The sequence below is a fragment of the Rana temporaria genome, chromosome 2, assembly GCF_905171775.1.
Source record: "Rana temporaria chromosome 2, aRanTem1.1, whole genome shotgun sequence".
Lineage (NCBI taxonomy): Eukaryota > Metazoa > Chordata > Amphibia > Anura > Ranidae > Rana > Rana temporaria.
In genome coordinates this window covers 415227338-415252069 of record NC_053490.1, presented here as the reverse complement: position 1 = coordinate 415252069, position 24732 = coordinate 415227338, and the positions used below count along the sequence as shown (strand labels likewise).

Below are 24732 nucleotides of genomic sequence, written 5' to 3'. Positions count from 1 at the left end.
TAGCCCTTGTCAGTTTATTTTGTTACATCCCTGTCCAATTGGGGATATTTGCCTTCACTTCCTGCCCCATAGCCAAACAGGAAGTGAGAGAAAAACTATGCAAATTAAGGGAATCCAGTGCCCTACCCCCAGAACTAGTGTGTGTCCCCCCCCCTGAAAATTTCTGGGCGGGTCATAAAAAACAGGGTGTGGCCTTGACAGTAAGGGGTGGGTAATTTTTCTATTATGAGGTGCAGAAGTTTAGTCAGGCCTAGGGCAGCACAAAACCTCAATATACTACTGCATATTAGGGCTTATTTAGACAGGATCCGATTTACAGCATGTTTTTAGATTGTGGAAGGAAACCCACGCAGGCACACAGAGAACATGCCAACTCAGGCAGATGGTGTCACGGGCGAGATTTGAACCAGCGACCCTTTTTGCTGCTAGGTGAAAGTGCTATCCACTACACCACTGTGCTGAACGAACATGATTGCGGCTGAAAGCATGAGATCAGTGCTTTTTTTCCAATCTCATGCTTTCCAGCCTGGAGGAAAGATGTGGGGTCTTATTGACCCCGTCTCTCTCAATAAAGAGGACCTGTCACACACTAGTCCTATTACAAGGGATGTTTACATTTCTTATAATATGAATAAAAGTGATTTAAAAAAAGAAAAAAAAAGTGCAAAACTAAAAAAAATTCTGTAAAAAACAAACAAAAAAAAACGCCCCTGTCCCTAGTAGCTCGCACTCAGAAGCAAACTCCCATGTAAGTCCCGCCCACATATGTAAACGCTGTTCAAACCACACATGTGAGGTATTGACGCGTGCATTAGAGCGAGAGCAATAATTTTAGCACTAGACCTCCTCTTTAAATCTCTAAACTGGTAACCTGTAAAAAAAATTCAAGTGTCGCCTATGGAGATTTTTAAGTCCCGAAGTTTGGCGCCATTCCATGAGTGTGTGCAATGTTAAAGCGTGACAAGTTAAGTATCTAGTAACTCGGTGTAACATCGTCTTTCACATTATCCCTAAAAATTGGACTAACTTTATTGTTTTGTTATTCTTAAATTCATGATACCGTTTTTTTTTGGCAAAAAAAGGCGTTTGAAAAATTATTGCGCAAATACCGTTGAAAATAAAAAAAATTAATGATCGCCACTTTATTCCCTAGGGTGTCTGCTAAAAAAATATATATAATGTTTGGGGGTCCTGAGTAATTTTCCCAGGAACAAAATATAATTTTTACATGAAGGAGAGAAGTGCCAGAATAGGCGCGGTATGGAAGTGGTTAAAGTGAAACAATAAAAGTGAAATAAACATTTACATTTCATAGTGGGGGGCAGGGGGGGTATAGCATGCCTGTGAAGTAGCGCATGTTTCCCGTGCTTAGAACTGTCCCTGTATAAGATGTCATTTCTGAAGGGAAAAAAAGAAAGTTAAAAGTACTCATGGCTATAAAGAATACAGTCATTGCTCATAGAAAAAAAAATGTGGGGGTCCCCCCAAATTCAATTACCAGGCCCTTCAGGTCTGGTATGAATATTAAGGGGGACCCTGCCGTCAAATATAAAAAAATGATGTGGGGTTCCCCCCAAATATACATACCAGGCCCTTCAGGTCTGGTGTGGATTTTAAGGGGAACTCCACCCCAAATTAAAAAAAAAAATGGCGTGGAGTTCATCCAAAAATCCACACCAGACCCCTTATCCGAGCACGAAACCGGCTATTGTCTTTTTTTTTAATTTTTGACACTTTTTTGGTGAAATGGTAGAGGTACAATGTACCCCATTACCATTTCACACAGGGGGGCCGGGATCTGGGGGTCCCCTTTGTTAAAGAGGTCTTCCAGATTCCGATAAGCCCCCCGCCAGCAGACCCCCACAACCACTGGCCAGGGTTGTGGGGATGAGGCCCTTGTCCCCATCAACATGGGGAAAAGGTGCTTTGGGGGGATGGTGTGGATTTTTGGGGGAACTCCACGCCATTTTTATTTTTATTTGGGGTGGAGTTCCCCTTAAAATCCATACCAGACCTGAAGGGCCTGGTATGGATATTTGGGGGGAACCCCCACGTCATTTTTATTTATTTTTTTATGGCGGGGTTCCCCTTAATATCCATACCAGACCTGAAGGGCCTGGTAATGGAATTTGAGGGGACCCCACGCTTTTTTTTTTTTTTTTATGAATGAATTTGCTCTGAATTGCCGGGAGCCGACAATTCATTATAGCCACAAATGATTTTTTAAATTACTTTTTTTCCTTCAGAATGTCATTTTGAGCAGGGACAGTTCTAAGTACGGGAAACATGCGCTATTTCACATGCTTACTCTACACCCCCCCCCCCCAGGTACGAAATTTAAAGGAATATTTCACTTTTATTGTTGCACTTTAAGCATTATTAAATTCACTGCTTCCAAAAAAAACGTCTGTTTTAAAAAATAAAAAAAGCATTGATACATGTCCCCTGAGGCAGGACTCAGGTCCCCAAACACTTTTTAGGACCAAAATTTGCAAATTAACCTTTAAAATTAACAATTTTGATTTCTCCCATAGACTTCTAAAGGGAGTTTGGCGGCGGCTTTACATATTAATTGCATTGCGCCCTGTGCTGCGCTGGTTCATGCGCCTAATTAAGGATTCATCTGGCGTGCCAATTAAGCCATGAACCGACGCAGCACATTGCTTTTAGTAAATCTGCCCCTTAGTGTCTGCAAGCAACAGTGAAGCATGCTTGGATGTTTGGGACTGCATTTCTGCAAATAGAGGTGAAGATTTGATCAGGAATCAGGATTGATGGTGTCCTAATTGCTGAGAAACACAGGCAGACAATTATCCATCATGCCATACCATCAGGGAGGCGTATGATTGGCCCCAAATGTATTCTGCATAGTTTGGTCCCCGCAGAGCCCTGAACTCAACATCATTGAGTCTGTCTGGGATTATATGAAGAGACAGAAGAAGGATTTGAGGCAAAGAAGATCTGTTCCGTGTATTAACTTCATTTGGATTACTCTTCTGTTTGTTTACCTTACATTTTGTTTGATGAAATTAATTATTAACACTTCTATTTCTGAAAGGTTTTTTAAATCACAGAATTTTTTCACACCTACCTTAAATGTTTGAATAGTAGCGTTGATATTATGCGTGTCTCTCTCAAGAGGTCTAATGTACCTTATTAGCCTTTTGGACCTTTAATATACAGTATAGGTGTGTTGTATGTCTAACAGATTGGTATCTTCTTAGGCCGCGTACAAACGGTCGGACAAAACCGATGAGAATGGACCGAGGTTCAGTTTCATCGGTCCAAACCGACCGTGTGTATAGCCCATCGGTCTGTTGTCCTTCGGTCCAAAACTTTAAAACATGCTTTAAAATCGAACTGATGTTCCCCTCATCGATCGGTCCACACCGATGGTTAGTACAGAAAGCATCGGTTCAAAACCCACGCATGCTCAGAATCAAGTCGACGCATGCTTGGAAGCATTGAACTTAGTTTTATTCAGCATGTCGTGTGTTTGGCATCACCGCGTTCTGACCCGATCGGTTTTTGGAATGATGGTGTGTACGCACATCAGACCATCAGGCCACTTCAGCGGGGAACCAATGGAAATGGCCCGTCGGACCATTCTCATCGGTTTGGAACGACCGTGTGTACGCGGCCTTATACATTAGTGCAGTGTTTCTCAATTCCAGTCCTCAGGCCCCCCCAACAGGTCAGGTTTTCAGGATTTCCATGATTTTGCACAGGTGATTTGATCAGTTTCACTGCCTTAGTAATCACCACAGCCTTTTCATCTGAGGGAAATCCTGAAAACCTGACCTGTTGGGGGGGCCTGAGGACTGGAATTGAGAAACACTGCATTAGTGTAACCACTTTTTATGAGAGTAACTCCATTACAGCAGGAATTATGGATTCTGTAAAAAGTTTGGCTCTGATAGTTAAAAACACAACAGGCTCTGCTATATGTGCTTTAAGCTGGACTGTGATTTATTAAATGTTTCATCTTTTCTAACTGCTCACAACACACATGAGAATAAAATCTAGCTATATTTGTTACCAACTTGAACATTTTGGAGAAATGAGGGTGGCACTGTGTTTAGTACAAGTCCCCCATTACCCCCACTTCATTTGGGGCTCACCAGACCTCACTATTTAAAGATGTCAAACATACGGAAATATAGATTTAGGTATACATACACGTTAAAGTCCCTTTTCAGAATCATGTTAAATTTACCCATGTAATTCCTGTATAATTTGTCTGTATTGTCTTAATGTTGTTTGCATATAAAAATAAAAACATCCGATTAAAAAAAAAAAAAAATTCCGTACCGCATGCTTGTTTGGCTAAAGGTGAAATAAATAAGTACAACTATTTATCTTGTTTCTTGCTTCTGTAGAATTCCTCAGTTCAATATGACGGATAACCCAAAGCTGTTTTGTGCTGTTTCCCAGCGGTTAGCAGCTCTTTGGCATCTTCACATACAATACAAGTCCAACAGTCCTACATTTTACCCGAAGATGAAGAGGGCTCGCCCAAACCCCAGAAGTTTGTGCCTTTTCCTTCCCTAAAAAGCATTTAACTCATGCAATATTGGAGAGACCCCACTGCATGGGTAAATTTAGTAGTAGGCGCCGGTGAGACTTTAACTTTAACCCCATAATTTGTACTGTTAAACTTTTATGCCCTGTACACACGATCGGTTCATCTGATGAAAACGGACCGATGGACCGTTTTCATCAGACGAACCGATCATGTGTGGGCCCCATCGTTTTTTTCCCTCTTCGGTGAAAAAAAATAGAACCTGTTTTAAAATTTTTGTATGGTTAAAAAACGATAGAAAAAAACGATCGTCTGTGGGGAAATCCATCGGTCAAAAATCCACGCATGCTCAGAATCAAGTCGACGCATTCTCGGAAAAACATTGAACTTCATTTTCTCAGCACGTTGTAGTGTTTTACGTCACCGCGTTGGTCATGATCAGATTTTTAACCGATGGTGTGTAGGCAAGACTGATGAAAGCCATCTTCATCGGATATCTGATGAAAAAATCCATCGGTCCGTTTTCATTGGATGAACCGATCGTGTGTACAGGGCATTACTTCAGTCAAACTAAACTGTCTTCTAACAATGCTCTGATCTTTTTCATTGCAGCAACTATAAAACTAGTACCTAGATCAGTGATGGTGAACCTTGGCACCCCAGAGGTTTTGGAACTACATTTCCCATGATGCTTATGCACTCTGCAGTGTAGTTGAGCATCATGGGAAATGTAGTTCCAAAACATCTGGAGTGCCAAGGTTCGCCATCACTGACCTAGATAGTAGGTTAAGCCAGTGGGATACATGATCTCAGAATAAATAACCATAAAAAAACTAATTGCGACAAAACACTAATATAAGAATCTAAGTGGCCTAAAGAAACAACATCAGTTTTACAATACTTGTTCACACTGGTCCTGATTTGAAGCATCCAATATCTAAAACAACCTCATAGTAAACACCAAATTGACCATCATCATTTCATTTTTCTCACTTGATTCTGCAGTTCTAGTTTATATAATCATATCAAATTTGCTCTTTTCTCTCTTTTGTTGGATATTCCAAAGCTGAAACCGTACCATACGGCAACTTTGTAATATGTATTATTGTTTTTTCTGATGCCTTGCACTTCAGTTTTTGACAATAGTATGTGTAATCAATCCACTTTGATTACGAGCTGAAAATGATAAGACATTGGTATCACATATTTTTTTACATTTTCAAGGTACTAATTTATAAACAATTTCAACTATTTTAAAATTGGTAAACTAATACATCTTTGTCAGCGCTGACTTTATTTTATAAATCAATATATCATTGGTATGCAGAAGACATGAATATAACAGGTAAACTTTGCTACTGCTTACCTTTGTCTATAAAAACAGGCTGACTCCATGCACCCCAGTATTTGCTTTTGGCACAGTAGATTTTCTTTGCCCTTATTTGCATACTGTAACTTTTGTCTTTTTCCAGATCAGAAAATACATATTCATGGTTTTCAACATCAGAAATATTCTGAAATTTAACAATAACTATTAAAAATATATAGCACCATATTAAGATATATGAGTTGCTCTGCTATCAATGCTATTTATTTCTCCAAGTAAATAATACAATGGGATAGCTGTAGATGGTATAACTGATGGTAATGGGTGTGACAGACCCCAGTACTCAAGACGAGTATGTCTGCCGTATGTGCTCCCCTTGCTTGATAACACAATGATACTAGATCCCGCATCTCACCCAGTCACATGTCGAGACTCAGTGTAGGGTGGTGGAAGACATAAGATTGTTTATTGAAACACAGGCACACAGAGATATACACTCTGGGGACAATCCCCCTTCTTTGCATAATGACACAGTGCGGAGTAATCTGTACATTCATTTAACATGAGACACAGGTACAGTATATTCAACCTTTCCAACAAATAATTCAATCTGTAACTGGGCACATAGACAGTACCTAGGAAGGCAAAATATTATAACAAGGTACTACAGCGCTACTACATACAAATTACAAAGGAAAAAAACAAACAAAAAATATCAAATGATAAAGCTGCAGTCTAAACGGTGAGTAAGCTTACTGAGGATGCAACATTGATTGCGAAACGCGTACAGACTGCTAATACCCACAGAACTGCGGACTGATCGTGAGGCAGGCGCTGGGGAAACCTGAGAGGAACAACTTTTACCTTCCATCTTGGCTTGGCTTTACATACATGGTTGGAGAAGCTTGGTGCCGGCATACGGGCACATTTAAATGTGAGTGCAATATCTGTTTGTTTTTAAGTAGCCAATATTTTTTTTTACGTATTATACCATGAGAGGCACTCCTCTTTTTTATGAGCCATTGTAGGAGAGATAGAGACCCCATTGGCATATTCAAGGCATCTGGCGATTGGTGAACAGACGTGTAAAAGGAGTGGTTATCCTGGGAATGAACCAAAGGCATTTTGATTGATTGAGATCTGGTGAGTGGCCAATTCTAGCGGTGACAGGAATATCACAGCAAGTGGTGCCATTATCGTTGTATTATAAACCCATGGGAGAAGCACTTAAATGAATATTTAACCAGCACATGGGGACTTTAATGAACAGAGGATTTCTTTTGTAATCCTCCATCGAATTGTCATATATATATATATATATATATATATATATATATATATATATATATATATATATATATATATGTTGGTTTACCATATATATTGTTCTAAAATACTGTTTTATTTTATTTTTAGTTTTTTTGTATAAGACTTGTTTGCCTTGGATGGGCAGTCACCTCTAATATATTGGATAATGGTATTAAAGCACTATATGAGCACTATGTCAACCGTATAGACAGATTCACGCAAGTTGTATATAGGTTTATGTCTCTTTTGGGTGTATTTACATTCCCCATAAGAAGAATATTAGCACATTTGTTCTTTTAAATAGAGGTGTTATGCATTGTTGATTTAATCAGCACCTAGAAACAGGTGGTGATAAATAAAGGGAAAAAGAAGGGGAGCGCAATTTACTCACTACACATATTTTTAAAGGACCAGACACCAACTGGTGTTCTGACCCTTCCCTCCTTGATTGCAGCAAACCCACTATAATAACATAATATAATATATATTTTCACTTGCGCCAGCAATATCTTTACTGTCTTTATAGGTGACCAGACTATTCACCCCTACATCCCTGGATACAAAATACTGTACAATACGCATTCTTATAAGCATAAAACATAACATCTCACACTAGTTCCATAACAAGATAAAGTGGTCACAAGAGATGCTCAGGCAGACAGAAACAATAGAACAATGAGATACAGCCACTTCACAATAAACACATAAAAACCCCACCCCAAACTATCTGGTAAAAAGTCTACAACAGTCTATGAGACCAAATAATGAATAATGTCCTTTGCGCTACTAAAAAGTGAATGAAATAAATAAAGTCTTCCAAAACAAACAGTGGTGAAAATGCAGCAAAAACTGATAGTGTTTACAGTACACAGCAACAGATTAATTAAAGTGAATTCTCGCGCTTAATCTTTAAAACACACTAATAATGTGACAGACAGTGAATGAGTGATAAATAAGAGGTGATCAAAAGTGGGATAAATGCTAATAGCCAGATTCACGTAGAGATATGACGGCGTATCAGTAGATACACCGTCGTAACTCCGAATCTGCGCCGTCGTATATTTAAGTGTATTCTCAAATTGAGATACGCTTAAATGTAGCTAAGATACGACCGCCGGCGCCGTTGTATCTTAGCTGTCTGTGTACGCTGGCTGATAGGGGTGTGTACACTGATTTACGCCTAGAATGCGTAAATTAGCGAGATACGCCTATTCACGAACGTACGCTTGCCCGTCGCAGTAAAGATACGCCGTTTATGTAAGGCATTTTCAGGCGTAAAGATAAACCACCAAAAAGATGGCGTAGCCAATGTTAAGTATGGATGTCGGAACTGCGTCCAATTTCTAAGTTTTTACGTCGTTTGCGTAAGTCGTCTGTGAATGGGGCTGGGCGTAATTTATGTTCACGTCGAAACCAATGAGTCTTTGCGGCGTAATTTGGAGCATGCGCATTGGGATACGTCCACGGACGGCGCATGCGCCGTTTGTTTAAAACGTCAATCACGTCGGGTCACGATTCATTAGCATAAAACACACCCACCTCTTCACAATTTGAATTAGGCGCGCTTACGCTTGAAAATTAACGCTATGCCGCCGTAACTTAGGATGCAAGTGCTTTGTAAATACAGCACTTGCCTCTCTAACTTACGGCGGCGTAGCGTATATGAGATACGCTATGCCTGCCTAACGTTAGGCACGTCTCTCTGAATCTGGCTAATAAAGTCATATGTGATGAAGCAGTAAATACTGCCTAAGGGGAGAAGAACTCGATATCCACAAATCTTAGAGATGGATGAGTGACTTAATCAAATGTGTATCTGGTCTCATAGAACTCTCACCTCACCAATGAATAAAATCAGCAACAAGGATGATCCTAGAGAGCTTCACCTTCACAGAGAAAATCGTTCCACACTATCCACACTTCCAATGGTGCCTCTGCACCTATATTCAGGCTCATATAGATTACCACAGCCTTATCCAGTCTCCTCAATCAGTCCCTATTAAAGCTCCATTATGGGGAACAAGAGAAAGAGAGAAGAAAGAGGGCCTCCAATGGTGTAGTATTCAAGTAAAGGGGAACGTTTATTCAGGTGTAAATGCTCTTACATGAGTAAATAAAAACGAGTGCAATGTAAAAAATGAACATCGGCATCCTCTACGCCTTCTCACGTCACTCCCGGTGTACGTCTGCCCACGGCCAATCCCTAAGCGTTACGACGCGGTCACATGTCTTCATCTGGGGACAGTGTCATAGCGCGTAGGGATTGGCAGTGGGCAGACGTACACCTGGAGTGATGTGAGAAGGCGCAGAGGATGCCGCTGTTCATTTTTTACATTGCACTCGTTTTTATTTACTCATGTAAGAGCATTTACACCTGAATAAACGTTCCCCTTTACTTGAATACTTCAGTATTGGAGGCCCTCTTTCTTCTCTCCTTCTCTTATTCCCCATAATAGAGCTTTAATAGAGACTGATCAAGGAGACTGGATAAGGCTGTGGTAATCTATATGAACCTGAATATAGGTGGAGAGGCACTGGTGGAAGTGTGGATAGTGTGGAACGATTTTCTCTGTGAAGGTGAAGCTCTCTAGGATCATCCTTGTTGCTGATTGTATTCATTGGTGAGGTGAGAGTTCTGTGAGACCAGATACACGTTTGATTAAGTCACTCATCCATCTCTAAGATCTGTGGATATCGAGTTCTTCTCCCCTTTGTTAAAGGGGTCTTCCAGATTCTGATAAGCCCCCTGCCCGCAGACCCCCACAACCACCGGGCAAGGGTTGTGGGGATGAGGCCCTTGTCCCCATCAACATGGGGACATCCTCCCCATGTTGAGGGCATGTGGCCTGGTGCGGTTCAGGAGGGGGGGGCCGCACTCTGTCCCCCCCTCTTTTCTGCGGCCGGCCAGGTTAACGTGCTCGGATAAGGGTCTGGTGTGGATTTTTGGGAAACTCCATGCCATTTAAAAAAAAAAAATGGGGTGGAGTTCCCCTTAAAATCCACACCAGACCTAAAGGGTCTGGTATGGATATTTGGGGGGAACCCCACGTAATTTTTTTTTAAATTGACGGCGGGGTTCCCCTTAATATCCATATCAGACCTGAAGGGCCTGTTAATGGAATTTGGGGGGACCCCCACGCTTTTTTTTATTTTTTATGAATGAATCATCTCTGAATTGCCAGAGCCGACAATTCATTATAGCCGCAAAGCCGGTTTTAAATGCCTTTTTTTCTTTCAGAAAGGACACTTTGCAGGGACAGTTCTATGTACGGGAAACTTGCGCTTTTTCACATGCTGGCTTTACACCCCCCCTAGGTACGAAATTTAAAGTAATATTACACTTTTATTGTTTCACTTTTAGCATTATTAAATTCACTGCTCCTGAAAAAACGTCCGTTTTTCAAACTTTTTTTGCATTGATACATGTTTCCTGGGACAGGATCCAGGTCCCCATACACTTTTTAGGACAATAACTTGCATATTAGCCTTTAAAATTAACACTTTAGATTTCTCCCATAGACTTTAACAGGGTGTTCCGCTGCTTTTCGAATTTGCAGCGAACACCCCTAATTGTTTGTTGTTCGCCGAACAGGCGAACAGGCAATGTTCGAGTCGAACATGAGTTCGACTCGAACTCGAAGCTCATCCCTACTGCTGTGTATGGACTAGCTCAAGCAGCGATTTGGAAGTCTTAATTGAAGTAAAAAAAAAAAAATATGTATGATGTACTGAGTATCATAATTAAAGACAACTGAGAATTTTATTTTTTAAGTAGGAGTAATAAGGTTAGCAAAATTAAACATTTATCCACGGAGCTGCAGAAAAGGCTTCTATCCTTCTAGGACACTAACAAACAAGACAGCGGCATAATGAGTAGAGGTGGAGTTATACTGGGTTGTTTTCAACATATTTTGGGCCAGTGTCTCAACCTGCTGCAGGAAGCAGTATAACCCAATTGTTTAAGAATTCCTAAATGTCCCGCAATGAATGATAAAAAAATATGTTTACAGAATAAAGAAATAACAAAGTGTAAGTTCATCAGTTCAAACTGTTTCTTTTATAATACTTACCTTGATTATTTGTTTTGTCTGCATCTCTGTAACTCTAATATGATATTGGAAACAATCTGAGGATACAGGATTTAGACTTGGTGGAGAAAGCCATTCAAGTTTTGTGTTCTCATTAACTGAGGTTACAGAAATATTGGTTGGCGCATTTAACAATTCTGCAATTAAAACAGCATAAATGAATGTAACAATTCAATTAACTCATTCAGCTTTGTAAATAATTCTGTGCGTACATTAAAGTAATACTGCATTATTTCTCATGAATGCATGTTGCATTCAATTGTTTATTTATGTAATTTCAAATACATAGATAAAAGCCATTATCACTTACATGATGGACTGCTGCACATTAGACATGTGCATTGCAGATTTTGTTTTTCCTGGGTCAATCGTTAATAATGCAACTCGTAAATTCATAAGTTCAAAAATTTTTAAATCCAAAAATAAGAAGGAAAATCCCAAAATTTGAAAGAATAACAAACTAATAATAATGAACTATTTAACTATACTGTAGGTATTGGAATTTCCTTCCAAATTTGGCTGTTAGAGAATGTAAGGAATACAAATTTAATCGGAAGTTACGAAAATAATTAATGCCGCAATTAAACAAATGGAATGGAACAAATTATTAATAAATAATAATAATAAAATGTTTTTTTATTATTATTATCGTTAATTATTATTATAACTATTACGTTCCATTCATTTACGGCAGTCGTCATTTTGGATAATTCGTAACGGCGGATACATTTATATTTGTTACGCTCACAGCCAGATTTGAAAGGAAATTTCAATACCTATAATTTAAAGGTTAGTAATAGTTAAGTTATTATTAGTTACTTATTATTTCAGATTTTTTTATTTTTGGGTTTTCGGGTTTTTTTTAATTTCCAGATTTCCAAAATTCCAAATTTCCGAATTTTAGAATTTCTGAATTCTCTAATATTAAAATTTATGAATATTTGGAAACATTTGTTAAATAGGTTTTGGTTCATTTGGATATTTCTGAATTAACAAATTTGTTAAACGAATTTGTATTGAAACAAATTGCTCATGTCTACTGCACATAACCTTGATTTGTTGTAACTGTTTGCTTGAGACTGAAAGGGAAAAGGGATGTCTGTTTCAATGCCCCCCATTTCCTTATAGGATCTTGTGAGGAAAAGGTCAAATGACCTTTCTTATAGGTTAAGGAAAAGGTCCGGTGACCTCATAGAATGTTGTAGAATTGTGTTGTGTCCCTATATAAGGCTGAATTAAGCTCTCAGAAGTGCCAGCTGGTAGAAATACACCACCGTGTGAGCTCTGGGATCTTATGCCAGCTGTTAGGAGTACAACAGCTGTGAGCTCCCTGCCCACCTGCCTGTTTGTTGCAGCCTATATTACTGTATGAGGTGGGTCCCCTTGTTAAATAAGGGGCACGGTTGATTTTGAAGTTTCCTGTTATTTGTGTAAATGGCTCAAGTCTTAGTGACTGGCTCTGTTTTGGTTACTTTATTTATTTTTATGGAGATGTGATAAGTAAAAAAATAAATAAAAATTATTCAATTATACTTTTTATTATTTTTATTATTATTTAATATTATACTTTGCATTTGGTGTTTTTTTTTTTTTCTTTTTTCCTGCTTGCTGACTACAATCCGATGTACAATTCTAAGTATGCATCCCGTATAGTCAACTGCTGTGAAATTTCTTAGAATTAATACGATTTTTGAACATAATGGGAATAAACTACAGAAATTACAGTTAATTTAGGGGGGGGTTCGATTTGAAATGTTCAAGTCGATACATTTTGAATCGGTCAAAACCAAAATGTTATATTTTTTCCCAATTCGAATGCGGCAAAGTGAACAAATAAAAGAAACATATTCATTAATTGATTACATTGACTCTTTAAATCAACTTTGCCTTAAAAAAAACTGTTTTATTTCAAAATGGTACACTAATAACGCATAAGGCGTTATTTACTAAAGGCAAATCCACTTTGCACTACAAGTACAACCTCCAACTGCAATGTGCACTTGAAATTGCACTGAAGGTGCACTTGGAAGTGCAGTTGCTGTAAATCCGAGGGGAACATGCAAGGAAAATAAAAAACAGCATTTTAGCTTGCGCATGATTGGATGATAAAATCAGCAGAGATTCCCCATCATTTCAGATCTACCCCTCATATTTACAAGGACTGCACTTCCAAGTGCATTTTCAGTGCAATTTCAAGTGCAGTTTGCACTTGTAGTTTGCACTTGTAGTGCAAAGTGGATTTGCCTTTCGTAAATAACCCCCCATACAGTCTTTGATTTCAGAAATATGTTTACAGTTTGAAACTAAAACTTGATTCAAATTGAAATTAGAATTTCTGAAATTTGGACATATTTTTTTTTTGATATTTGAAGCATTCTGTAATCTTTGTTTATACTGTAATTTGGTTATTCGGAGATATATACGAATCTCTGAATAACGAAAAATTTGTCAGGCTATTCATTTGGAACTAAATAAATGGCAGATGTCCAATAAGGATCCCTAATACATGGAACCCCATTGAGGCAGCAAAAAGGATCTATAGGGAGTCCAGAGACTTAAAGCAGAGTTCCACCTGTATAAAAGTCAGCAGCTACAAAAAGTGTAGCTGCTGACTTTTATTAAATCGGACACTCACCTGTCCCAGGTTCCAGCGATGCAGGCGTACGAAAGCCCTGCTCGTCTCCCCCTCCTCTCGCCGGCATTGTGACTGTGGTCACCCGGCTGTGGCTTCACATCCTGGCATGCACTGCGCAAGCACGAGTCGCACTTCGCAAGCCGCGCTGTGCGCCATGATTGGCCGGGCAATCATCTGGGACCTGTGACATGTCCCAGATGATTGCTGAGAGGGAGGGGGAGAGGTGAACTCTTCCGACGCCATGGAGCCCCAGGAGGAACTAGGAGCTGGAACCCTCTAAAAAGAGTGTTTCCGCCCCCCCCCCAAAAAAATGACATGCCAAATGTGGAATGTCAGGGGGTCAATAGGGAGAGGTTCCTGATGATGAGGGAAAGCATAGGGTGGCATCTTTCTGGACACCTTTCTGATTGGGCACAAAACGGGCAGGCTAAATTCTGTCCACTCTCAACCGATGTTGTTGGTTCGGCTAGGACCTACTTCTTCACGTTATTGGAAACTGGGTAACTGTCCCACTGGGTTTGTTGTGAACTGGAACAATATGACAGATTGCTGCTCCAAGTGAGTATGATAATCCACCAAAAGGAGCGGCAGGGTGCTAGATCCGGCTCGCAACCGTGAACATGTTGACATTGAGAAACATTTGCTGCGCACTAACATCCTTCCAATAGGTTTATTGAAAAGACTCCCACCTGGACTATAACAACGGACCAAGGGGTTGTTGTGAACTGTTGCCAACTTTGTTCAATACAAATTTTATATTGCGCCTGACTGTGTGAATTATTGCCACCTCGCCATGCTGCTCCTCATCTTCGGTGCAGGATTTGAAATGGCTAAAGCCTTTATTCACAAACAATAAAAAAAAAATGTCAGTCAACACAGTGGGCTGAACGAAAAAAACTGACAAATCGCTGTACTAAGGCCAGCAATACACAGTGCTAATTCTTTCAACATACAGTGTTGATGCGGGAACCCAATCCGGGGAGTGGGTGCGGGCAGGGGAAGCCATCCCTGCCAGAAGAAGACAGTGATTACACGAGTCGTTACTGTACTTTAATATAAACCAATAGCCAGGATATGAAGATTTAATAAACATTTACTGTACATACATTTATACATTCCAAATAAAAAAATATATATGTTTCATAAAATTGAAATAAAACGGGACAAAGTTTTAAATTTAAAAATGTAATTAGACTTAAAAAATAAATAAAAATCTTTGATATTACATGTTAAAAATAACTTTTGTATGCACTATACAGAATCTACATAAACACTAGGTCATGAAAAAGGTGAATATCAAACACTTACCTATTACACCCGTTTGAAAGGTTTTTGAGAAGCGAGTTAAATTATTAAAGAACCAAATTCTAATTTTTGGGATTTCATCATTGCTTTCTTTGGGGAAGACATTTTTCATGTGGCATCCTGTATTTCTCCCATGCCTTTTCAAATACTGTTTGCAAGCCAGTGTTTTATCATATAGTCTATAAAATCAATATTTAAATTAGATAACATTATGTATGAATGATTGAAAAAAAAAAGGATCCTAAAAGAGCTGTAATGATTTTTTTTTCACCTTAATGCAATCTATGCATTAAGGTGAAAAAACATCTGATGACGCCGCCCCCCCCCCGAATCCCCGTTTTACTTACTTGACCCCTCGAAAGTCCCGCGCTTGGTCCCGAGATCCTCGTTGCCGCTCAGCCTGGCTGCTGATTGGCTGGCACTGCTGTCAATCACAGGCGGCGCGCCGAGGGGAGGGGTCGAGTGATACAGCGAGTGGCTATGGCCGCTCACTGTATCACGGGAGCGCGCCCGCAAAGACTCACCACCATGCAAGTGCTCTCGCATGACTGTGGTGAGTTCTTGCGGAGAGGACCAGAGACAGCCACCGAGGAACCCCATAAGATGTGGATCGGGGCCACTCTGCAAAAAGAACTGCACAGTGGAGGTAAGTATAACATGTTTGTTATTTTAAAGCAAACATTTTTTTTCCTATAGTAACCCTATAAAGAGGAACTGCAGTCTGCTCACATAGTTTGTAATAAAAACATTCTGAAGCTTCCCTCAAACCACTTTGCAAATTATTTTATAGATACTGTGATTCTGTACTTGCCAAATATGCTGCAAAAATCTCCCTCTACTGAGTCTGGCTGCAACCATTTTAACTGTGGGCAGCTGAAGCTGCTGTCTGTTCACTTCCTAGATTTACACAGACACACAAAGGGACACCTCCAGCTCTACAGCTCTCATTGGCCCTCTTATAACTCATCCCCCTCCCTTCCTAGCAAACGCTCATAAGAGTGAGTGTGTGTGTGTGTGTGTGTGAGAGAGAGAGAGAGAAAGAGCTGTGCAAGGTGTCATAAGCCTAGGCTTTTTACCAGACAAGAAACAGGAAGTGGGCTGTATAAGGTATTTACTGGCAGAGATTTAATAGATGGGAAGTTGAAAAAATTATTGAAGTTCCGCTTTGGTTGTAAATTCTTCAGGTTTTTTACTTTTATGCATTAAGGTAAAAAAACTCTTCTGTGCTGCGTATGCCCCCCTCACCCCCCTATACTTACCTGAGCCCGATCCCAATCTAGAGCTATGCATGTGAGAGTAACTGGCCCCTGTTCTGTCCCCTTCTCACTGCACAGATTGATAATTGCAAATGGCTCCCACTGCTGTCAAGTACTGTGACAAGGGAGCAGGGTGGGGATGACAAGGCAGCTTGGGATCGGGCCCACATGAGTGTGAAGATGATGATCCAGAAACACTGGCTGGAGATCCCAGAAGAGGAGGACCAGCTGCTCTATGCAATATCATTGCACAAAGCAGGTAAGCATAACATGTTTGTTTTTTTTAAGGAAAAAAAAAATAACCATTAATGTTACTTTAACTTGTAACGTACCTTAATGCAAATGAATATATTGCATCGGAGGGCGAATCATTTCTCCATTCCCATGTACAGTTTAGATTGGTTACATTATATATTGCACATGATACATTGCTGATGTACACTGAAAGAAAAGTGCAACCAGAAGTTATGAAAGACTGCCGGAAGATGATTTTATTATGCACACAGATTGGTCATATGACATGCTGTTCTTACAGCCAGGACTATATTTAGACATCACAAATGATTTTGCCCTTTTAAGTTTGGCTACTAACAAGAATAAAAAAACATTTAGCAAAAAAAAAGTAAAAAGTGTAAACAAATAAAGTTACACCCAAGAACTTAAAATCCCCCACCCACATACATTTTTGAATCACATGTAACGAAACGTCCCAAACTCCACTTGAGTGCTTTTGTCAAATGCAGCTTCCTATCAGTCTGCATATAGATATTAGATATTCCAACAGCTCACAAGCATAAAACGAGACAATACTTGTTTGTCTGCTGAACATGGACTGTTTATTAGAACCAGAATACAAGTCGTATATACAGTAAAAGAGCAAGCTCCTATATCCTGCTCATATTACTCTAGCAATACACAGAAACATAAATAAACATGAGCTAATTAACTAATCCCATAAAGCAGCCGTTGTGACTCCCTAACTACAATACACATTATCATACATATCAACACAGAACTCCTTCATACAATTGTAGGGTCAATTAGTATAGACAACAATGGATGAAAGACTCTTAGAAGTTATCCTAGACTCATTTACATTATAACAAACAGGTGGCTGGAGTTGACATCAGCATATTCTAACAGTATGTGTCCCAACATTATGAGGCAGTCACTATTTCTAATATGACATATACAGGGTTCCCAGAGTCTGTGTGTCTTAAGAGCATAGGGACCTGAATCCAAAATAACACAACCTCAGGGGTCCCCAGGCATACAACTCACAAAAAGCACCGTTCCCCCAAATGCCAGGGCCCATAATCGCAAGGCAAGAGGCTAGCATTCAGTCCCCTCCAAAAGCTTCTGTCCCGGGTGAGTCAGCCACACCCCCCCCCTACCGTACACATAAATGCATGTATCGGGGGCTCCTACACACAAAAATTACAATTGTTGTACACATGCTGCGTATCACCACGCGCAATGGAGTGAGAGCAATAAATCTAGCAAATCAAGATATTTTAATAGTTGAAATGTTTGGGTATCTATTTATTCAGCTCATCAACAGCTTTGCGGTGAGGAAAAGACTATTTGCTATAACTAGCTTTTTTTTCCCTCTTGATACTAAGTAGGGATGAGCCGAACACCCCCCGTTCGGTTTGCACCAGAACCTGCGAACAGACCAAAGGTTTGTGTGAACTTTAGAACCTTGTTAATGTCTATGGGACTTGAACATTTGAAATCTAAAGTGCTAATTTTAAAGGCTAATATGCAAGTTTTTGTCCTAAGTGTATGGGGAACCGGGTCCTGCCCCAGGGGACATGTAGCAATGCCAAAAAAGTTTTAAAAACTGCCGTTTTTTCGAGAGCCGCGATTTTAATAATGCTTAAAGTGAAACAATAACATTTAAATATTCCTTTAAATTTCGTACCTAGGGGGAGCACGCAACCTGGCAGGCCGCAGGAAAATAGGGGGGACGAGAGAGCGCCCCCCTCCTGAACCGTACCAGGCCACATGCCCTTAACATTGGGAGGATGCTTTGGGGGTCTGTGGCCCCCTTAAAGCACTATGTCCCCATGTTGATGGGGACAAGGGCCTCATCCCCACAACCCTTGCCCGGTGGTTGTGGAGGTCTGCGGGCGGGGGGCTTATCAGAATCTGGAAGACCCCTTTAACAAAGGGGACCCCCAGATCCCACCCCCCCTATGTGAATTGGTAATGGGGTACAGCTGTCACTGGCTGAAGCCACATCATTCCCAGGTTGTATCCGGTGGAGACAGGTGATGCGTGCGCTGGATGGACATCTCATTGATGGATCCTGGACCTGGATAAAGAGGAGATCTTCTCATCGCTGGACCCCGGAGAGGAGATCACTCATCACAGGATACCGACAGCGTTGGAGCGGAGACCGAGAGTGGATTACCACCACTGGAATTATTATTATTTTTTTAATAAAGGACTTTTCCAACAGTGTCTGTGTTTTTTTTTTTTTTACAATTGTTACACTTTCTTAGTGAAATGTATTTATTTATTTATTAAAATTCTTCATGGTACAAAAAGTACAGAAAACGCAGTCAGTTACCCGTAGGCCTCGATGCGCTTAGAACAACAATACAACCACAACCAAATGGTAGAGGTACAATATACCCCATTACCAATTCACATAGGGGGGGCTGGGATCTGGGATTTGGGGGTACCCTTTGTTAAAGGGGTCTTCCAGATTCCGATAAGTCCCCCACCTGAAGACCCCCACAGCCACCGGGCAAGGGTTAGGGGGATGAGGCCCTTGTCCCCATCAACATGGGGACATGGTGCTTTGAGGGGTCACATACCCCCAAAGCATCCTCCCAATGTTGAGGGCATGTGGCCTGGTATGGTTCAGGAGGGGGGGCGCTCTCTCGCCCCTCATTTCCTGCGACCTGCCAGGTTGCGTGCATGGATAAAGGGTTGGGTGTAGGTTTTTGGGGGGAACTCCATGCCATTTTTTTAAAATTTGGGGTGGACTTCCCTGAAGGGTCTGGAATGGGTATTTGGGGGAGACCCCGCGTCATTTAAAAAAAAAATTGACGCGGGGTTCCCCTTAATATCCATACCAGACCTGAAGGACCTGGTAATTGAATTTGGGGGGACCCCCACGCATTTTTTTTAATGAATGACTTTTCTCTGTATTGCCAGGAGCCGACAATTCATTATAGCCGCGAGTGATTTTAAATGCCTTTTTTTCCTTCAGAAATGACACTTTGTGCAGGGACAGTTCTAACCACGGGAAACAAGTGCTACTTTACAGGCATACTAGAGACACCCCCCTAGGTATGAAATTCAAAGGAATATTTCACTTTCATTGTTTCACTTTAAGCATTATTAAAGTCACTGCTCCTGAAAAAAAATGCAGTTTTTAAAACTCTTTTTTGCATTGATACATGTCCCCTGGGGCAGGACCCGGGTCCCCAAACACTTTATGACAATAACTTGCATATTAGCCTTTAAAATGAGCACTTTAGATTTCAAACATTCGAGTCCCATAGACTTTAACGGGGTTCTAAAGTTCACATGAACTTGCCATGAACACCCCAAATTGTTCGCTGTTCGGCGAATAGGCAATGTTCGAGTCGAATATGAGTTTGACTCGAACTCGAAGCTTATCCCTAGTACTAAGCATAGGCTACCAATACAGTTGTATTTTGCTAGAAAAGAGTAGCTATTATTCTAACATATTGTTTTGTTGCTTGTGGTACAAGGTTACATAGTAAATATGGTTGAAAAAAAAGTAAATCCAGTTCAACCAACAGAGAATAAAACACACACACAAATGGAAAACCTCCACTTTCTTATACCCGCAGTTGATCCAGAGGAAGGCAAAAAAAAAGGATCCAAAAAATATTCCTGATTCCCCCAAGAGGCAATTAGATATTTACTGGATCAGCTTTACTTATAAATATTAGTATCCAGTTATATTATTATATTGTTTGCTCATTGACATATTAATTGACTTTTCTCAGAATGCTGTTGTTCAAAATAAATTGTTAAAAAGCCCAAGGAGTATCGGTAAGTGCTGGGTGAGAGAGGTGTGTCATCTCCAATTACAGCAAGACATTATATCTAGCAGTTCCTATGGGGTGGCACTACAATAATAATAAACCACAAAATATATTTTTTATATATTTTTTATATATTGCAGGATAGGGTAATTAGTGTTAGACTAGCAGATATAAAAGAACTTGAATAACTAATTGAAGCTGAACACCACCTAACGCTTTATAATTATTAGCAGTTACAACAACAATTTTTTTTTCTTTTTGGGATAAAGTTGAAAGCACCACTGTCAGTGGTAAATGGTTTGTCTCAATCCTCTAACTACTACTTTTCCTGGACAGCTTTGTCTGTTAACCACTTAAGGACAGGAAGGATTTGCCCCCTTAATGACCGGGCCATTTTTTGCGATACGGCACTGCGTCGCTTTAAATGACAATTGCGCGGTCGTGCGACGCTGTGCCCAAACAAAATTGACGTTCTTTTCCCACAAATAGAGCTTTCTTTTTGGTTTTCGGAGCACAGGCTGCTACCCCCCCGGGACATATACTACTCCTTAGACGGCAAGGTCTCTAAACCCTTTGGTCTGCCCTTTATTGTGGACAGTGCAGTGTGGCTACCTAGCGACGGAATCTATTTTCCCTCCAGGTTCTTCCCACCTGTCTTCTGCCTTGCTGGTCCCGGTTGTTGCCTTTTTTTACACTAACTTTGAGAACCTACTACCATTGTGGCTCCTTATACCATCAGGAGATCTTTCTTTCCTCCTTCTACCTGGCTCACGTACTTATTTCTGGTACTACTCCAATGATTTGTGATGGATGCGGATGACCACCAACTCAATTGACACATGCAAGTAGCAATACCTCCTTGTTATAAAATCATACAACTCGTCCAGAAGAAGCCGTAAGGCGAAACGCGTCGGCGAGACGTTCTATTGCTCGAATATGTATCTATGTTCTTTTTTGATAACATTTTATTGATATGAAATTTATTTGTATATGTATAATTTTGTAATTAAACTCTTTTTTTATAACGAAAAATGTCCCTGTGATTGCCCTTTAAAGTCCGCCATGTCGCTACCTAGCGTAGTACAACCTTTCTTTTTTTGAATTACTATTTCGGATGTGGGCCAATGTGAGTGCCTTAATGTTATTCCCCTTTCCCATTTTTTTTTTTTGAACACTTTTTTGGGACCTTTGACATTTATACAGCGATCAGAGTTAAAAATAGCCACTGGTTACTGTATAAATGTCACTGGCAGGGAAGGGGTTAACACTAGGGGCGATCAAGGGGTTAACTGTGTTCCCTCAGTGTGTTTTTAACTGTGGGGGGATCGGACTGCCCGGAGGAGGAGACCGATCACTGTTCCTAATCTTTAGGAGCAGCAGATCTGTCTCTTCTCCCCTGACAGAACGTAGATCTGTCTGTTTACATTGACAGATCTCCATCTTGTCTTTGTAAGGAGCAATCACGGATGGCCGACGCGCATCGCGACCGCCGGCCACACACATCGGTTCCGGTGTCACTCCCCCTTATAGGGACCGACATACCATGACGGCGATTCTCCCAGGGGTGCCAACCTTCCACATTATAACTGCGGTGGCTGGTCCTTAAAGCGGAGCTCTGCTGAAAAAAAAATATTAAAAGCCAGCAGCTACAAATACTGCAGCTGCTGACTTTAGTAAAACGTACCTGTCCTGGAGTCCAGCGCCATCCGCAGCAGAGGATGAGCGATCGCTCGTCACTCTGCTGCCCCCCCGCCATCCTCGGTGAGGGAACCAGGAAGTGAAGCGCTCCGGCTTCACTGCCCGGTTCCCTACGGCGCATGCGCAAGTCGCGCTACGCCTGCCGATTGGCTCACGCTGTGTACTGGGAGCCGAGTGTTCCCAGAACACAACGGGAGGGGGGAGGTGACGTCATGCCCGCAGTCTGCCCAAGTCTTTAGACAGGTATCTGCACCCCCCTGCCCCTGAAAGGTGTCAAATGTGACACCGGAGGGGGGGAGGGTTCCGATCAGCGGGTGTTCCACTTTAGGGTGGAGCTCCACTTTAAGTGGTTAAAGTAAGTTAAAAAATAGAAGGCTTGCTGGCAGGATCATCTAGTGAAAATAAAGGAAAAGGACCTAATAAAGAATACCAATGCAGCCACAACATGTAAGAATTGGGCAGGTGCAATTAATTATTATTATTTTTTTTTTTACTTTCATAACGTTTTAAGCAGCCCTTATTACTCCAAATACATTAAACATTGTAAATGATCTTAATACAAGGAAATTGCAGACAGCAGAGACTGCAGATAGCAGTGTTGTGTCATCACCCTAATATCTGCTTGGGATTTAAAAAAAAATAATTGCAAAGTGATTAGAGGAATGTGTTTTTGTTTCGGTGAACAAATAAATATTGATTGATTTAATTTGAGGTTATTGCAGTTGCCTGTAGTTTCTCTTTTGCTAATTTGATGGCTAAATGTTTTAATATTGCATTAGAATGTGAAATAGAGTTATGGTGCTTCTCAGACAGATTCTCCGCTGGATTATTTGTAAATATTTTACATATAGATGGTTTTATAAATGATAAGATTTTCCCATTTTGTGCGATCAGATATATTTTTTCTGCAGTTAAAAGATAAGCAGTATGTGATGCCATACACATAGTTCCATACCAGGCCATCCCTCCAAGTTATTGTATTATTAGAAAAAATGATAGTATGGTCCTAGAAGAAAAGGCAGCCACTATGAAGCAAGTAAATGACGAGACCTAAAACTAGCTTACTGACATATCAACGTAAATCATACAATAATAATAAGTTTCAGCATTTTTTTATCTATAGCCTAATAAATATTAATGTTTCTTTACATAGCTCTTAATAATACTATAGATCATTGGGGTTATTTATGAAAGGCACATCCACTTTGCACTACAAGTACAAACTACAAGTGCAAAGTGCACTTGAAGTTGCAAGGAAAGTGCACTTGGAAGTGCAGTCGCTGTAAATCTGAGGGGTAGATCTGAAATGAGGGGAAGCTCTGCTGATTTTATTATCCAATTATGTGCAAGCTAAAATGCTGTTTTTAATTTCCCTTGCATGTCCCCCTCGGATCTACAGCGACTGCACTTCCAAGTTCACTTTCAGTGCAAATTCAAGTGCACTTTGCACTTGTAGTTTGCACTTGTGGTGCAAAGTGGATTTGCCTTTAGTAAATAACCCACAATGTGTACATATTCAGGACACTTCCAGCACATGGTAAACACATAATTGCAAATTTTAATTTCATGAGACAGAATATTTTTGTAACTGACCTGGTGGGGCATGATAAACATATTCAGTCGTATTGCCTTCAAAAACAATTGAAAAATGTTCACAACGTGCAGTTGATACTGATGCTATGAACCCAGGATGTAGATGACAATAAACAATTCTGTAGTTTTCTGTCAATATCTCCTAAGAAAAACAATAAACATGTGACACTTTTAACAGTTAAAAAAACTATATCTGTGCAAAAAAGTAACAAGAAGATACAGGTGAAACTCGAAAAATTTTAATATCGTGCAAAAGTTCATTTATTTCACTGTAATGCAACTTAAAAGGTGAAACTAATATATGAGATGGACTCAGTACATTCAAAGCAAGATAGTTCAAGCCGTGATTTGTCATAATTCAGATGATTATGGCTTACAGCTCATGAAAATCCCAAATCCACAATCTCAGAAAATGTGAATATTACATGCAATCAATAAAACAAGGATTTACATAGAACAATATCGGACCTCTGAAAAGTATAAGTATGCATATGTACTGAGCATTTGGTTTGGGCCCCTTTTGCAGAAATTACTGCCTCAATGCTGTGTGGCATGGAAGCTATCAGCCTGTGGCACTGCTGAGGTGTTATGGAAGACCAGGATGCTTCCATAGCAGCCTTCAGCTTGTCTGCATAGTTCGGTCTCATGTCTCTCATCTTTCTCTTGGCAATTCCCTATATATTCTCTATGGGGATTAGGTTAGGGCGAGTTTGCTGTCCAATCAAGCACAGTAATACCACGGTCATTGAACCAGGGTTTGGTGCTTTTGGCAGTGTGGGCAGGTACCAAGTCCTGCTGGAAAATGAAGTCAGCATCCCCATAGAACTCGTCTGCGGAAGGAAGCATGAAGTGCTCCAAAATCTCCTGGTAGACGGCTGCATTGACCCCGGACTTAATGAAACAATTAATCATCACAATTATGACAAATCGCAGCATCAAGTATCTTGATTTGCATGTAATGAGTCTATC

At 40.4% G+C, this 24732-nt stretch overlaps 1 protein-coding gene across 1 annotated transcript in view; it reads right to left on the bottom strand.

Moving 5' to 3' along the window:
• The window catches only part of LOC120927488 (granulocyte-macrophage colony-stimulating factor receptor subunit alpha-like), a 92106-nt gene that overhangs the window by 43021 nt on the left and 24353 nt on the right, over window positions 1-24732 (bottom strand). The window contains exons 4-8 of the mRNA XM_040338199.1: window positions 23764-23905; window positions 16774-16882; window positions 15189-15364; window positions 11228-11382; window positions 5889-6036 (exon numbers count right to left, since the gene is read on the bottom strand). Of these exons, the coding sequence (XP_040194133.1) occupies window positions 5889-6036; window positions 11228-11382; window positions 15189-15364; window positions 16774-16882; window positions 23764-23905 (730 nt within the window). The remainder of the gene's footprint in view (window positions 1-5888; window positions 6037-11227; window positions 11383-15188; window positions 15365-16773; window positions 16883-23763; window positions 23906-24732) is intronic.